At 43.2% G+C, this 17,800-nt stretch overlaps 1 protein-coding gene across 2 annotated transcripts in view; it reads right to left on the bottom strand.

Annotated features, from left to right (window-relative positions):
• Positions 1 to 3,330, bottom strand: part of Ankrd28 (ankyrin repeat domain 28) — a 140,601-nt gene extending 137,271 nt beyond the window's left edge. The window contains exon 1 of one of the 2 annotated variants that reach the window (XM_076544287.1): positions 3,170 to 3,330. In XM_076544287.1, the coding sequence (XP_076400402.1) occupies positions 3,170 to 3,196 (27 nt within the window). In that variant the 5' untranslated portion in view covers positions 3,197 to 3,330. The remainder of the gene's footprint in view (positions 1 to 3,169) is intronic. The other variant, XM_076544288.1, reaches the window with a different exon arrangement.
• Positions 3,331 to 17,800: the final 14,470 nt, after the last annotated feature.

The following is a 17,800-nucleotide window of genomic DNA, read 5'->3' on the forward strand; positions in this document are numbered from 1 at the left end:
GGAATGCCCAGCCTTAGCTTGGCTTGTGTCTAGCCAGCTTTTCTTAAATTATCTCATCTATCTTTTGCCTCTGGGCTTTTATCTTTCTCTATTTCTGTGTATCTTTCTTTACTTCTTACTCCGTGGCTGGCCGTGTAGCTGGGTGGCTGGCTCCCTGCATCCTCCTCTTCTCCTTTACTTGTTCCTTGATCTTCCTCTCCCCAGATTTCTCCTTTTATTCTTTCTGCCTGCCATCCCCCATCCTATGCTTTTTATTGTTAATGGAAAAAAGTTCATGTCCACTGTTACCAACAGAAAACAAAAGTTTCGTTTTACTAACAATTTTTAATTTATTTTGTATGTCTCAGTGTTTCATCTGCATATCTGTGTACCACATGTGTGCCTAGTGCCCTAGGAAGTAAGAAGAGTGTTGTGTACCCTGGGACTGGGGCTAAAGACAGTTAGTTGTGAGCCGCCATATGGGTTCTGGGAATCGAACCTGAGGGTGCTCGGAATTGAACCTAGGCCCTCTAGAAGAGCAGCCAGTGCTCTTAACCAATGAGCAATCTCTCTAACCCCTAACAGTTTAAAAAATACTTTCATCTACTCATAGGCAGAAAACACAGTAATTATTTCTTATCCCCTTAATTACATACTGGCACAAACTGAGAATGCTGTCTTATTCTGATTACTGAATGGATGAGAACAATTTCCTTTATTTGCTTACTGATTTTCTATCTGTCTTCTTTGTGTACCTGTGGGTGCATATATGCATATAGTGGCCAGAAGTCAACCTGTAGTGTTATTCTTTAGGAATAAGCCAAGTAGGCTAGGCTGACTGGTCAGGAAGCCCTGGGGATTTATCTGTCTCTGCCTCCCAGGAGCTGTGATTATAAGCCTGTGTTATTGTGCCCAGTTTTACATGAGTTCTGGAATCAAACTCAGACCCTCATGCTTATGTGGGTGGCAAGCACTTTACTGACTCAGCCATCTCTTCACCTCTAACTTTATATCTATTCCATATAGAACCCTCCTTATGTTTAAAGGCCTGAAGAAAACCCTTACTCATTTCTAGCTTCTATGTACTATGCTTTGCAAGATTAGGGGGAAAAAAATTATATTACTCCTTATCTCAAATGTATATAAAGCTTTTGAGTTAGAAGCTATGTCAACTACCTTCCAGGTTTAAAATCCTGTGTACATAGCCAACCAGATCTTAGCATCCTTCCTCCAAAAAGTACTTCAACTTAGCTGAAGTGCTTTTCCTACAAATGGGAAAGGTTAAACTATTTGCATTCCACTTTGTAACTATCATCACTTCTAACAGCTTGTAACATATCAATACATAAACTGATTTCTAAAAAGGGCAATTCCCCTTAAATTAGGCAAAATAAACTCAGTTCTTAAAGTCTTTCAAGGGAACTAGATGAGACAATTATTTAGTAGTACATTAAGTCTTCCCTCACAATGCCATCTCATTAACTTGTTCAAGTAATCTCAAATTTACAGGTGACATTTTAAGGATCAATATCACCACCAAGTACTAAAGGATATTACATATAACTGGATCAGTATTACAAATGCTTCAAAATTGTAGTTCCTAAATACTCAAATGCAAAGACGCAAATGGATTGCTTTTATTTCATGGTTTTTATAAACTAAGATGTTCTAAAAATCCACCAGATTCCTAATGCACACAATGACCAAATCACAATCTTTCCAAAAGTGAAAAGCTAGAACCAAATATACAGGTATAAAGTGCTACTAGAAATAGTGGAAAATCTAGATCTTGAGTTTTATGGTATTAACTATATAAGAATTAGATGATTTAGGCTTTAACTCTGCTTGTTATTCAGTTGGTTTTTGTTTTGTTTTGTTTTCTGACAGAACTTTGAGCAATGAAAGGTTTTGTGGTATTTAACACAATAACCAAGAGAGCTACCTGTGGCTAGTGAGCACTTTTGAAAAGTGACTGGCACAACTAAGAAACTGGGTTTTCTTAATTTAATTAATTTAAAGACTCTAACGTGGCTAATGGTAACATGTTGGACAGTAAAGTTATTCACTTAATTTGAAATACAAACTATCAACCGAAGTTTTTCCAAGTATCATACCTTAATGTCAATATCAGTTAAAACTATGTTGAATCAAATGATACATAAAGCCAGCCATCAGCCTAAATAGAATATTCATTTTTCAGAACTTAAATTTTAACTGGTAGAAAATAATATAATACATATTTTTTCCCTATTGTTTTTGTTAAACCTGTGCTCACTTTCGAAATGGTTTCTCAATACATGGAAATAACTTTCCCTTCAAATCTGTTCAGTATCTCCTATTCAGGAAATTAATGGCAAAATAAGTACTCAGCATTAGTAGGATCCCACGACTCCGAAATTTCACAAATCAATTTCCCTTTTCCTTCAAATAAAGAAAGCAAAACTGGGGAGTGTGCATCTCTTGATGCTGATTACCAAGTCTTATAGTCCACATTCTCACGTTTTTAAAGGTAACAAGCATTCAGACATAGTTGCGATTTCATTGGTAGATACAAAGTTGTTTTTCCAGACCCTCAGAATGAGTCTTCTGGGTATTTCAGGTGTTCTTTGACAAGCTCTTCCTAAGTCAAGAAAACTAGCCAAGATGGTGCAGAAAATGTCAAGAGAAAACAAGTCCGGGGATTTGCACAGTAACCACCAGTCTCCGGCAGAATCAGTCAAGACTGGTAGGTTTGCTTTCTTCCGCCACCACCTCTCCGCGAGGCAGAGCATTGGACCATGAACCATCCTACGAAGCAAACCCGAGAGCAAGGTCGTGACCCCAGGTCACGGCCGCCAGCACCGCTGCCACTCCGCATCGCAAAGCCACCTGTTAGGCCCGAGCCTCACCTGGCAGGAAAGAGGAGGCGCCTACCCGGCAGCGCGCCGGACGCGAGGGCGGCGAGCGCGGAACCCGCCCCTGTGCTGGCGGCCGCGATCCCCCGGCAGCACGTGGGTTTCCCGGAGCCAGGGCTGCACTGACAGGCGGACGGCCCGCGGTCCCAGGCTGCAGCCTCGCGCCGTTCCCGGCCCGGGACACCGGCTTCCCTCGCAGCCACCGCGCTGAGCGGGCGCCCGGGCGGCCCACGCCGCTGGTCCGCCCTCCTCCGGCTCCTCGGTGGCGCGATTCCGCTCCGCCGTCCCTCACCTACCTGGTCGCGGAGTTTGAGGAACGCCATGGCGGCCGCCGCCGCCGGTCGGCCACTGTCCGGAGCCGGCGGGTAGGTGGCCGGCTTCGTTGAGGAGAGGAGCGCGGGCAGGGGGCGGCGCCGCCTCCCCGGCCGCCCGCCGCCGCCGCCGCCGCCGCCGCCGCGAAGAGCCCCGCCGGTCCCGCCTCCTCCACCGAGGACTCCCGCCCTCTTTCTTCCTTTCTCCCTCTCTCTCCCGGCCGCCTCCACACGCAGCCGCTGCCTTCGCCGTCGACCTCACACCCCCTTCCCGAAATACCCCGGCAGCCCCCGCCGCCGCGCCGCTCCAGCCCGCGGCAGCGGCGGCATCCAAACTCCACTCCACAATATTACCACCACCGCCCGCCGCGATTGGCGGCCGCGCGGGGGAGAGGCCAGAGTAAGCCGAGCGCCTATTGGCCACGCCGCCGCGCTCGCTCGCGTCCAGGCCCCGCCTCCCCGCCGAAGGAGGGGCGGGGCACAGGAAGCGGCGGCGCGCGGAGCGGGCGGGCCAGGTGGCGGGGCGGCTGGGCGCGCGCCCTGGGCGCGGTGGGCGGAGCCGGGGCGGGAGGTGGGGAGGAACCGAAGCAGGGTACCGACCGGGTAACGGCCCGGGATGGCACGTGGAAGTGGCGCGCCTAGGTTCGGCTCAGCCAGGTGTGAATGAAGCAGCCACAGTGGGTGCAAGGGGGGGCCTCGGGGCTGGTGCTGCTCCCCGGAGAGTAGCGAGGGCACCGGGGAACCGGACCCGCACGTGGAGGGAGAATGAGAATGCCTCTGCGGCTTTGGGGGCGAAGTGGTTACCGGAGACTGCTGGCACGCGGGACGGAAGGGCGTGGTCTTCCTAGCCTGAACAGGTTGTGACCGCCGAGCGTTTCTCTCCAAAGCTCCCTTTTCAATCTTGCATGTATTTTTCCCCCTTTCTATATCATCAAATAGGTTTTGCCTCCCACATCAAAAAGATGTGCAAGATTTCCAATAAATAGCATCCTCGGATGGAGAAGAGGAATGACTCCCTCACCCTGACACACACACCCACGCCAACCCACTGCTCAGAAGAGGCTTTTCTTTCTTAGGCAGCAGCACACTGTTACCATTCCAGGCTTGTGTGGTAGATTGTTGTTCGCCTATGTCTGTCCGCTTGGGCGGCTCCAGCCCCTGGTTAATAAAAGGTACAGATGGTTAGAACACAAACGTGCGGCTTGGTTTAAAAAACAAAAAACAAAAACAAACCTCCTCTTTTCCTGCATCAGTGTGTCTCTTGGGACAGACTTTATTTAGAGAATCGATTTGAGCCTAATGGCAGTCTAGAGAAATGCGGATCTGTGCCAGGACTGTCAGTTTATTATAATACTGCCCTTAAAAACAACTCTTTAGCCCCATAAGAACAGAAAATATCAAAGTGCAAGACCAAACGAACTAATACTATGAGCCTTCTGATATATCTTAACATAACCATGCCAGAAATCTGTTGAAAGAATCTCTTCTAAAATTATATTTTTCACCATATATGAATTCGGTATTTGCTACTTTAAAATGGAGGAATTCTCCTAACTGATGGAAGAGGCTTCAAAGGAAGACAAATGGTTCTTGCTTGGCCTTTCCTTGAGTACCTGATTCCTTTCTCCATCAGCTCTGGAGATGAAATAAGGATTCTATCACCCCATCTCTCTTTTATCAGTGCATTGAAGACTGAATGAGTTGATGGTCTGAAAGCCTCAGACTTCTCCAAGACAAAGGTGTTGTGACAACCTTACTACAGTACTTTATGATTACGATTTCCCATGTACTACAGCCAGTCGCGGACATAAGATTTTATTCTCCTCTATATGTATGCCTGTCTAACACTGGAGGGTTGACCCAGAAATTGATAGAACTGAACACCCATCCTCAGTAATCTCTCTGGGTTAAAGTTCTGGAATTTAAAAGCACAACACAGCACAGATTGACTTTGGGGAGCATACAAGTGATTTTGAGGGTATGAATTGAAAGAATGGACCAAATGTGCATTTCAGTGTCTTAGGATTGAGCGATGATATTTTAATTAAGAGTAACTGATGAAATTGTTTTACAGTGGACTATCTCTGTGTTATTGTGGGTGTGATGATACCTCAGAAGTGGCTTCAGTCCTAAGTGGTCTCACTTTTCTCCGTTTTGAACAGTTTGACGTCTTATCTCTTGTTCACCCTTTATTTAAAAATAAAGAAGAAAGAAAATTAAATTTAATCTTACCCAGCCTATTCATCTCACACAATCAAGCAGGATAACAGTATGAAAGGCTGTGGAAATTCTGAAGGACCATCCAAATTTAATATTAGTATTTTAACAACTATATTTCCATAGTTGTTGAGATAGTAACAACTGTTGACTCTGGAAAAAAGTAGAAATAAAACTATATAATTAAGTAATAAAATGAAAACATTCATGTTCAAGTTCCATTAACATTAAAATACATTATTATTCCTTCATGTGTTAAAATTTTAAAGAGCTCAGCCAGGTATGGTAGCATATGCCCTTACTCCTAGCACTTGGGAGTAGGCAGGTGGAACTCTGTGAGTCTGAGGCCATCCTGATCTACATAGTAAGTTCCAGGTTGGCCAGGATAGTGAGACCCTGTTTCAAAAACAAAACAAAACAAAAAACAATAAATCTATATTCCTGAAAAGTCCTAACTACATCATAGTAACCAGTGGGGCCAAATACTAAAATGATGCCCATAATCTCCCTCCCACAACCGTGTGTGTGTGTGTGTGTGTGTGTGTGTGTGTGTGTGTGTGTGTGTGTGTGCCTTGTGTGCATCCTTGCATCTTTGTGGAGGTTTGACAGGATGTCTTCCTCAATCGATCTGCACCTTATTTTTTCAGACAAGGTCTCTCACTGAACACGGAACACACACACTGTTTTGGCTAAACTGTGTGGCCAGCAAGGTCTGGAGTCTGAGCTCCGGTCCTCACACTTGTGCGGCAGGCGCTCTACCCACTCGGCCATCTCTCCAGCCACCCTGCTCACACATTGCTTTTCAGTCATAAAATAGTCAGTATTCCTAACAAGACTGAAGTAAAGGCTGACTAGCTGGCTTAAACCCATGTGTCCCTGCCTCAGCCATTCATTACTGCCAGGTCTGGGATTGATGACAGTCTCCATCATGTCCAAAATAAATGGCCGAGATATAATCACCAGGAAAGTTACTGTAAGCTAAGCAGCCACACAGAATCTTATTTCCTAATCTACTATATGTTAGACACTTACTCAGTACCTTCCTCATATTCTTTTCCTGATGTAATTTTCATTAACCTCTTTATATTACTACCTAAAGAAGCTAATGGTACCCAGACTCACCCAGCTTGCCACTGCAGGACCTGATGTATAATACCCTGAGAAACCAGAAAAGTGGCCTTTATGGTAGAAAATAGACTATTTCGAGGGTTTTTTGTTGTTGTTGTTGTTGTTGTTTTTTGAGCCAGATAATCCCTTCTGCATTAAAGTGATTTTTTTATGAAGAATCTGAACTACCAAAAGATGCAAATACAGGACTGCCAAAGCAGTGAAGGTGAGTTCAGAGCCCCAGAAGACATGATGGGGGCCAAGTGTTTATCTAAAGGAGTTTAGGAGGGGGATAGAGAGTGAATGAAAGGTAATATACATAAAGATAATGTCTGAGTGTTTCAGACTCGAAGAAAAACATGAGATAAAGGAAGAAACAGTCTCAATAGGAATAAACTGAAAAGTGAAGCAGGTAGTAGTGAAAGTCTAGAAAACCAAGCAGGATACGGAAATGCGGCCATTCACGCTGAGGAAAGCCAAGCTGACCTAGAGGAAGGACAGCCCACTTGCCAGCAGGTATTTCAGCAACATGAAGAGGATGGGAAAGGTCTCTGAAGGACTGAGAATCCATACCTGAAACACTGGTTAAATTATCTTTGTTTTGTTTTGTTTTTTTGAGAGAGGGTTTTCCTGTGAAGCCCTGGCTGTCCTGCAACTCACTCTGTAGACTTGGCTGGCCTCAAATTCAGAGATCCATGCTGTGGGATGTTCTGTATGTCAAATGTATTGCTCTGATTGGTTATTAATAAAACACTGATTGGCCAGTAGCCAGGCAGGAAGTATAGGCGGACAAACAGAGAAGAGAATTCTGGGAAGTGGAAGGCTGAGGTAGGGAGACACTGCCAGGTATAGATTTATAGAAATGGGTTAATTTAAGATATAAGAACAGTTAACACGAAGCCTGAGCCATTAGGCCAAACAGTTTAAATAATATAAGCATCTGTGTGTTTATTTTATAAGTGGGCTGCCGGACTGCTGGGGCTTGGTGGGACCTGGAGAGAAGCTCTCTAGCTACAGATCCACCTGCCTCTGCTTCCTAAGTACTGAGATTAAAGGTGTGCGCCACCACCACTAGGCTTAGTTAAACTAAATTTCAAGAGAAAGGGTAAACATTTTAAAATCCAGACTCACAGATGCTCTTTGAAAGAAATCCTAGAGCTGTTGATGTAGCTTAGTTGGTAGAGTGCTTGCTGGGCATGCACAAGGCTATGGGTATAACCTTTACAAACTGGATGTGGTGGTACATGTCAAAAATCCCAGCCTGGGAATGTAGAGACAGGAGAATTATCTTCAGTGGATCATCCTCGGCTACTTATGGAGTCCGGGCTAGCCTAGGCTATAAACTATCTTAAAAAGAAGGAAGGAAGAAATCCTGAAGAATATAGTCTCACAAGAAAAAAAGAGGTTAAATCCCAAGAAAGAAATGAGATAAGGTTAGAGATGAAAGAATAAATGAATGAATTAGTAAATATCTTAGTCGACCTAAAGCTGTAGTCTTTCTTTTAGATTCTGATATTTTAGAACTTGAAAACTACATGCAATTAAACTACTAACCCTTGGAATACAATAGATTATATTAGGAGACAGTTCAGAGTTAAGATGTTCTAGACTTACTCAGAATGGAAATATTCATTGACTTTATTCTTTGACAGGTTGTTATATACATTAAGCTCCTTAGTGTGTGTGGGGTGTTGTTCCATGGAGGGGTTTCTTAAAATGAGAACAGTACAGAGTCATTGGGAGAGCTAGAAAAAACAAGTTTGGGCTTTTGAAATTTTTTTTTCATAAACCACACAACAGAACTGACATGATGCACTATTTCCATCAAGCATCAATACCAGGAGCTCAACTTTGCCTTATTTTCTTCTGCTTTCAACATCAGTGATAGCTCTCTGTCAGAAACCTAATCTTTAAACCATCAGAATGGAAGCTGTGTGCAGAGCTTGTGTACATCCATTTCTCACATTTCCACTGGTCTTTCTGGTTTGCACAGCCTATGTATGCCACAGGCCTCATGCCAGCTGCAAGAGAAGCAGAAAATGAAAGCTCTGGATTCCTTTTTTTTCCAACATAACTTTTCGATTCTTTGGGAATTTCATATGATGCATCCCAATTCTGCTCATTTCCCAGTCTCTCCATATCCACCCTTCACCCTTGCAGCATCTCCCCCCTCCCGCCCCCCCCCCCGCCTGCAAAAAAATAAAGAAAATAAAAAACAATTAAAACCAAACCAAACAAACAAACCACTTTGCTCCTCAGTCCTTCCTGCCTCTCCAACATCTCTTCATTTGTCTTAGTGGCATTAGGAGTCACTGTGTGTCACTCAGTGTACGCTTTTGTCTTATCTGCTTTACTTGCAAATGTTCATTGCAATGAGTCTGGTTCAAGGCCTCTGGTTTCTGATACACGATCATCACTGGATCCTCACTGAATCTCCTCTGGGATATCCGGCGGCCGCCCTGAGTCATGGAGATCCTTCCGGTATCATTCTGCAGGACCAGTCCCTTCGCATGCTCTAGTAGGTCGTAGATGGGGTAGATGTTAGGGTGGGCCAACCCAAGTCCCTGGATGTGGGTCTGGGTGATAGTTGAGCAGGTCAGACCTGGCCACTGTGGCTGCCCCCTCAGGTGAGGGGCAGAGCCAGCTCTCCGACACTCATGCCATCAGGGCCAACTCTCCCACACTCATAGTGAGGGGGCAGCTCTCTTGCTGCAGTGTCCAGCAAGGGGGAGGGCCAGCTTTTCCAGGGCCATTGAAGGGCAGGACCGGCTCAGCCTGGCCCTTGGATTTCATCATGCATGGTTCCTATGGCCTCCTGTGATAACAAGAGCCATAGACAACACAGACCTCAGCTGCAGCAGGGCCATGGACCCAGACATGGCCCTCAGCAGCAGCTTTGGCCCAGACATCACCATGGCCCCTATGCCAACTGAGGTCACCCAGATCAATATGGCCCTGGCAGTAGCATGGTTCTCAGACACCAATATGGCCTCAGGAGGTGGGCCAGCCCCTGGGTATTGGTATGGTCCTCAGTGGTAACAGGAGCCAAGGACATCAAATCAGACTCTGGCTGAAGTAGGGCCATGGACCCAGACATGCCCCTCAGCTACAGCTCGGTCCTGGACATTACCATGGCATTGGGTGGCAGTGTAGGCCACTCAGATCGGTAAAGCCCCTGTAGTAGCACGGCCCTCCAACACCCACATGGCCACAGGTGGCAGCCCAGACACTGGGCGTCCTTGTGGCCTTTGGTGGCAACATGGGTGACAGATGTCAACACACCCTGGCTATGGTAGGACCATGGACTCAGTCATGGCCCTTGGCAGCAGCCTGGGCCGGGATGTCACCATGATTCTGAGTGGCAAGCAGGCTACTGTAACGAATCTTTCTCTGTCCTGCCAGCCAGCTCCCAAATAACAACATGGAAACTTCTTATTAATTATGAAAGCTTGGCCTTAGCTTAGACTTGTCCCACTAGCTCTTATGACTTAAATTTACCCATTTATTTTAATCAGCATTCTCTTGTGTGGCCTGTTACCTCATCTCTCCATACAGCCTATGCTGCTTCCTCCACATCTGGCTCTCTTCTTCCCAGAGTCCTCTCTGTCTCCAGAAGTCCTGCCTAACCTTTTCCTGCCTAGCTATTGGCCATTCAGCTCTTTATTAAACTAATCATAACAATATATCTTCACACAGTATACAAATACCCCATAACAGGCTACCCCTCTCATCCTGCTCCTCACCACCTTCACGTCTTCCATTCTACCTCTTTCCCCAGCAGATGACCCATTCCGCTTCTTTCTCTCCCATTTCTCCACAACACATTTGATCATCATAATGACACCCTGCTGCCCAGCACTGGGTGAACCTGTGAATGTCTTCAGCCAGCCCAGGCCACTCACATGCACATACTCACACTTGATAAACACACATAAAGATTTTGAAAATCTTTTTTTTTAAATACATGGTTGTGAACTTGTGTGCATTTAGTTACATAAAGCAAAATTTTATGGAATTGCTTAAGGAAGCAAAGACAATATCCAAATAACGCACAAACTAACATGAGGGTCTCACACTATTATGTCACTAGGCTTAGCTGTTAGACTTCCAATCGCTGTGGCAAATCCTTGAGAGAACAATATAGAGGGCAGAAGCTCTCTTTGGGCTCACAGTTTCAGAGGTTTTAACCAGCAGACATCCCACTTTTGAACAGTGAACACCTGTGTCAACAACAGGCTATTGAGAATAGTTTCATTTACTCAGTTTTACTGAGGGGAATTTGCATAACTACTCCCCTTCTGATAATGATGCCACTTCTATGTTTGACATACATGAGCAATATATGTAGTAGATTGCATAAGATAAACATTTCATAATTATATACACAATATGATAGAAACAAAAAATAAACATTTTAGGAAAACGAAAACAGAGAAAGTTATGCGAATATTAACTGGAGTTATGATTGAATGACAGAAATGAACCATTTTTTTCCTATATTTTGCACATTTTCTCTAATGAGAAATCTTTATCTTGCAAAATTTCTTTACTATATTAAGATTTTATGTACACTTATATTATTCAATTATTATATTCACTAGAATAAGGAAAGACAAAACAAATTACTGCAATGGAAAAAGAGGGGCTAGACAGCAGAGCTCAGGTAGAGAATACACTTAGTGTGTTCAGTCTACCCATAGCTAATGTGCCTACAATTACATTTTGTTTTTGCCCTCTTTGTTTTAAGTCCTGGAGATTGGACCCATGGCTTCACATACACTAAGTATATTCTTTCAGACTAGTGAAGCAGCAAGACCCTATCTTATGTTGCCCACAAGAGACACACCTAAACTGGGAACAATGGCACTTGCCTATAATCCCAGCATTCAGAAGTCCATGTTCAAGACTAACCTGGGCTATGCAACAAGGCTCTGTCTCAACAAAACAAGTCCCTCAAAGTAAAGACATCGAAATAAATACCTAAGACTACAAATGTAAGTAGGTTGAAAGCAAAACCAAAGATACAATATACAGTAGTAACCATATAAGATCTGGAATGATTGTATGGCAAACAAAATAAGCTTAAAACTAGGAATACTACTGTATATTTTGATAAGAGGCTAATACACTCAGAAGACATGACCATTGCAATGCTAAGAATTAGCTTCAAAATGAGGTAAGTGAAAACTTGCTGTTTTACCTTTGTCACAGTGCCTGTGCTTTAAACTACTAGTGGCCCAGTTACTAAGGCCATAGCCTGGGGGGAATTCTGTTCCTCCAGACAATGGCTCTGTTGCTGCCACTGAAGGCAGCTTTAACAGAATCTCTATCATTCTAATAAAATGATTCAAAGGCTAGAGTGAAAACCTGGGAGTTCAGAGAGTTAGAGGAGCATCTGGCTACCTTTCTCCCTCAGCTGGACGGGAGTTGGGTCCTAGCAGTCACATAACAAGCTAGCATCCAAAGCATGCGCAGACCTCAACTTCAAGGAGGTTGATGGGCTTCCTAGCTTCCCACCTAGCCCAAAACCTTGGGCCACGTGTTCACGGAGACAATACCTCAAAAGAGATAGGGACAGGGTGGCGGAAGAGGACGCTTGATGCCTTGTTCTGCCCCACCCCCAAACACAAATGAATAATGAGGAAGGGATTTCCTAAGAAGACCATCTCACCTATGACAGCATCAAAGTATTTAGGGGGCCTAGAGAGATGGCTTAGAGGTTAAGCACGCTTCCTGATCTATCTTCCAGAGGACTTGAGTTCGGTTCCCAGCACCTATGTCAGGCAGGCTGGCTCATAACTATCTGTAACTTCAACCTGCACTCACTTGCACATACCCACATGCACACACACACACACACACACACACACACCTAAACATAATTAAAAATAGTTAAATAAATCTTATGGAATACTTTGGAATGAATTTGACCAAGGGAATGAAGGACTTGTACACTCCAAACTATTCAATGTTGGATTAAGAAATTAAAGGCATAAATAAATGGAAAGATAGCCTGTGCTCATGGATCATAAAAATTAATATTGTCAAAAATGTCCATGGCACTCCAAGCAATAGACAGATTCAGTAAAATCCTTATCAAAATTCCAAGGTCACATCACAGAGATTGTTCCTGAAATTCTAAATTTTTATGTACCAAAACAATCTTAAACAGCCAATGTGGTTCTGAAGAAGGAAAATATCATTCAAGGCCTCTCACATACTGATTGAAAGTTATATTATAAAGCTATAGTAATCAAAGCAGCATGACACTTGCATAAAAACAGCTAGAGGCCTGTGGAACAGAGTAAAGAACTCAGAAATAAATCTAAAGATATATGACCAACTTATTCTTGACAGAGGCACCAAAAAGACACATTAGAAACAGTTGACTTTCTTAATAAATAATGAGGAAACTGTATTTCCATACCTAAATTAATGAAATTGGTTCCCTATCACTACATATAAAAATCAACTCAAAATGGAGAAAAGGCCTGAAACCTTAAAACTGTTAGAAGAAAATTCTTTGGCCCTGGCTCTGGTAATGATTTGGATGTCTCATCAAAAAGTTCAGCCTATCAAAGCAGAAATAAATGGAACTACATCGAACTAAGATGTCTCTTCATGGTAAAGAAAACAACAAAAACATAACTTATAGGCTGGAAGAATAAGCAAACTATGCATCTGATTTCCCTTTCATATGGAGTCTAAAAAACATACAAACAACAACAAAAACCAGCCAAATAATAGACACAGATAATACATTACCTACCTGAGGCAGGAGGAAGAGAAAATGGGAAAAAAATTAGTCAAGCAAAAGATCAAATGTATAGAATGAGTATGTCTAGAAATTAAGTGTACCAAGTCAATAAGAATATACTGTATTCAGACCTTTCACTATGTGAGTATTGTAGCTGTTCTTGCCACAAAAAGATAGTTATGTGAGGTGGTGAATGTGTGAATTTGCTTCATTATATTTTATTGTATAGGTGTGTCTCCTGGTATTATGTTTTAGATTTTAAATATATTTTTGGTTTTTTGTTTGTTTGTTTGAGACAGGGTTTCTCTGTGTAGCTTTGGTGCCTGTCCTGGATCTCTAGCTGTAGACCAGGCTGGCCTTGAACTCACAGAGATCCGCCTGGCTCTGCCTCCTGAGTGCTGGGATTAAAGGCGTGCACCACCACCACCTGGTTAGATTTTAAATATATTAAAAAATTATTTATTTGGTTTTTTGAGACAGGGTTTCTCTGTGTAACAGACCAAGCTGTCTTGGAACATGCTTTGTAGATCACAGAGATCTGCCTGCCTCTGCCTCCCAAGCGCTTGGATTAAAGGCATGTGCCTTTAAGCCACCATCCGGCTTAAAATTTATTTTTAAAAAGTGTGATTTTAGCACTTAATTCTTAATTGATCAAACAGTTAAGAAATTTGAGACTGACAGCACCATCAATTTAGCTGATATTTATAGAACATTTCACTAAAGACTCAACATGTCATTTCAGATGTACATAGAAAATCCTCCAGGATAGACCATATGTTAGATCCCCAAATAAATCTCAATAAAATTGAGAGACCACATTCTCTAATTACAATGGAATTAAGCAAGAGCATGTAAGAGAGAGAAATCTGGAAAAACATCAAGTATTTGGAAATTTTAAAACATATCTAAGTAACCCGTGAGAGGAAGGAGTTTCAAGGGGAATTATTTAGGCTGAATACAAACTCAACTCAGCAGTCTGTGTGTGGGGAGCTGAAGCCACGCCTGCATGGAATGTGAAACTGGAGCTCCCTGTGTCAGAAGGGAAGAAAGGCCTTAAACCAAGAACCTCCCCGGCTACCATAAGAAAGAGAGGGCCAAGGGCCGTTCAACCCAAAGAACCAAGAGAACCAACAGAACAAATAACACTGCAGCAGGAAGACAGCAGATCAACAAGATGAAACTCAAAATGTTTAAAAATATATAGACACAAAATTGGAATGCCTTTCACTATGCAGAACAAAAAGAATGACAAAGAAAAACCAAAACAAACCCCCAGAGAAATGGCACGAATGGTTAAAATCAGGGCTGAAAGCAGGGTATTGCTGTCAACTCCACACACCTTGAAAGTATTGCAAACTAATACAATGAATAGACTAATGGTAACAAATTAACCAACTTAGGTGAAATTCACTTGTAGTCACTACGTAGTCGCAGTAAGAAACAAAATATCTGACTAAACTTACAATGAGAAAAGACATTGATTAATGATTCAAAATTTCAGGAAGAAAAGCCAAGACCAATGGCTTTACTGGTGAATCCTATAAAATATTTTAAAAAGAAACAATGGCAATCCTTCAGAAACTCTTTCAGAAAATAGGACATTTCCCAGCTTCCTTTATAAGGCTAGGATTACCTTGATATCCAAGTCAGAGAATGTAACAAGATGACTATACACCAATATTTCTTATGAGGAAAGATGCAGAAAGATTCCTCCAAATATTATCCAAGTGAAATCAGCAACATAAAGCAACTATGTGCTATAACCAAGTAGGATTTATTGAAGGAATTTATTGAAGGAATTGAACAATTTATATGAAGGAATTGAAGGATTTATTGAAGGTGAATTTAATACCTCAAAATCAACTTACATAACACAAACTATTATTGCAATAAAAGGAGGTAGGTGGAATATGTTCTCAATAGAGTGAGAAGAGCCAACAAAGGAAATATGTGGGACAGGAGAACCCAAAAACTTAAAAAAGCATATTTCAAGAAAGAAGAAACAACCTAGACATGGCAGTGCAGGCTTGTAATCTCAGCACCACAGGGGTGGATCCAGAAGGATTTCCTGGGCTATACCAAGAAAGAACTTGTCTTAAAAAAAAAAAAAAAAAAAAAAAAAAAAAAAAAAAAAAAAAAAAAGAGGAGATGTGTGAAAATAAAAATAAAGGAAAAAATGAATGTTCACTAGATGAGTGCTGCTAACACTGAGAGTAAAAAAGAAAAACGAGCCGAGACTTCAGCTCGTGGTAGAGGGCTTGCTGAGCATGGACAATGGCCTGGGTTCAATCCCCGGCACCACACAAAGAAAGTGAGACTCAGCCATTGAATTGAGCCACATAGAGATTGATGGCAAGCGTAAGAAGTAAGAAGCATTTGGGGGAAATGCTACAAGTGAAAGATGGAGCAAGCTAGAAGAGAATGAGAAAGAAGTGGACAGAAGGAAAACAGAGAACTTTCCCAAGGACTCTTGCTTTGAAAGACAGCAGAGAAGTGTAGGGCCTGAGGAGAACAGAAGAGGGGATCAGATACCCCTGGAGCTGGAGTTGCAGGCAGTCGTGAGCTGCCTGATATGGGTGCTTGGAACCAAACTCAGGTCCTTTTGAAGATCAGTATCTATTTTTAACCCCTGAGCCGTCTCTTCTGCCCCCAGAATCAATGATTTTCCTGGAACGTGTGATAAGGAAGACACTGGCAAGGGTTTTGTGGGTGGACAGAGGGAATAATTACTGTGATGGACCATAGACTGTAGGTTGGATGAACAGGGGAGTGGAGAGAGGAAGGTCAGGGAAAAAATCAATGGGAATCAAAAGATCCAGGTCCCGGTGGGACTACAGAATTGTTCGAGAGGTGATTATCAGAATGAGTGAAGTAGGAAGGAAGGAAATACCCATTATAATGAAATGCTTTCGGTGAGGATTTCAGATTGTGGGATAAGAAAGAGCATGGGAGACCGCAGTCAGGAAGGAGTGGAGAAAAAGAACCCTGGAGGTGAGACACCAGGAAACAGAGTGGGCAACATGTCAGTGAGATCACTTAGTGCTTGCTGAAGTCACCACGAGTAACGGATCACAGTGCAGAGACAAGAAAAACAAGTGCTGAGATTTTCAATGAAGGAGTGGAAGTAACCGCAAAGGCAAGCACGAGGCCAGCAAAGAATGGTGCCAGGTGCCATAGCAGCCCCATCCTGCAGTTGATAGTCATTTGTGTTTGAGCAGCACTTTGAGAAACAAATTAACAGCCTCAGGAACCTGTGCTAACCAGAAGATGATGTGTGCACCCATTCAACGTAAGTGACAGAGGCTAGGGAGGTGATTCAGTGATTCAGCGCTGGTTGTGCAAGTGTGGCTGTCCAAGGCCCCATCTCTAGCATTCACGTAAAGTCAGATGTGGCAACACGTGTCTGTGAGCACAGCATCCCCACTGTGAGATAGGAGAATCCCCGGGACCTCTCAGACCAAATTCATCACCTAGACCCACAGTAACAAACAAGAGACCCTGTTCCAAATAAGGAGAAGGACAAGGGCTGACTCCTGGGGTTGTCCTCTGGCCTCTACATGTGTGTTGTGCTCTCTCTCTCTCTCTCTCTCTCTCTCTCTCTCTCTCTCTCTCTCTCTCTCTCTCTCTCTCTCACACACACACACACACACACACACACACACACAATTTAAATAATAATAAAATGTTCAGCAAAGGAAATGTTACAGTATGGTGAAGCAGAAGAAATCCCATTCTAAGCAGCAAGAGTTAGTTTTAGCCCTGCCAGCAATAAGATGTAGGCTTGGATAAATCAGACTCCAGTTTCTGCACTGGATACAGATCAGACAGTTCCTAAGACTCCTGCGGGCCTACTTTTACATAAATCCATGATAGTATATCAAATAATGATTATTTCCAGGGAAGTTAGGAAAAATACTTAACTGTCCAGAATGTACAGAAAGGGGAACGTGAAGCACAAAGGAGTTCATAATTTGCCCAGTGAACATGTGACGTCATTTCACTGCTATGTTTGCATACTCAGGGCGCGGAGCACGGGCTGGATTCTGAGTTTGTTTCCATCCACCTTCACAAAGCTGCGCTTGTCTCTCACTGTCTGTGCTTGACTCTAGCTACAATACCACGACTACTTGTGTCAAAGAAACAGGAAATACCACTGCAGCCCATCGCAGGAGCATCAGTGTGTAACACATGCTTGAAACGATACATTTTTTTAAAAAAGATTTCTTTTTATTATTTTTAGTTAAATGTAGGTGCGTGAGTTTGTGTGTGGGTATGGACACATGAGTTCAGGTGCCTGAGGAGGCCAGAGGCATCTGCTCCCCTAGGGCTAAAGTTGTGAGTTGTCTGATGCAGGTTCTGGGAACCAAACTTGGGTCCTCTGGAAGAGCAGCAAGTACTCTTAACCACTGGGCCATCTCTCCAACCCCAAATGATATATATTTCCAGGAAGCAAAGAGAGGTGTTTCAATTCAGGAACCATATGCTGTTCTGGTGTAATTACACCAGTGGGTATTTATTTCCTTGGCAGTTAACTT

Source organism: Peromyscus maniculatus, chromosome 9 (assembly GCF_049852395.1).
Source record: "Peromyscus maniculatus bairdii isolate BWxNUB_F1_BW_parent chromosome 9, HU_Pman_BW_mat_3.1, whole genome shotgun sequence".
NCBI lineage: Eukaryota > Metazoa > Chordata > Mammalia > Rodentia > Cricetidae > Peromyscus > Peromyscus maniculatus.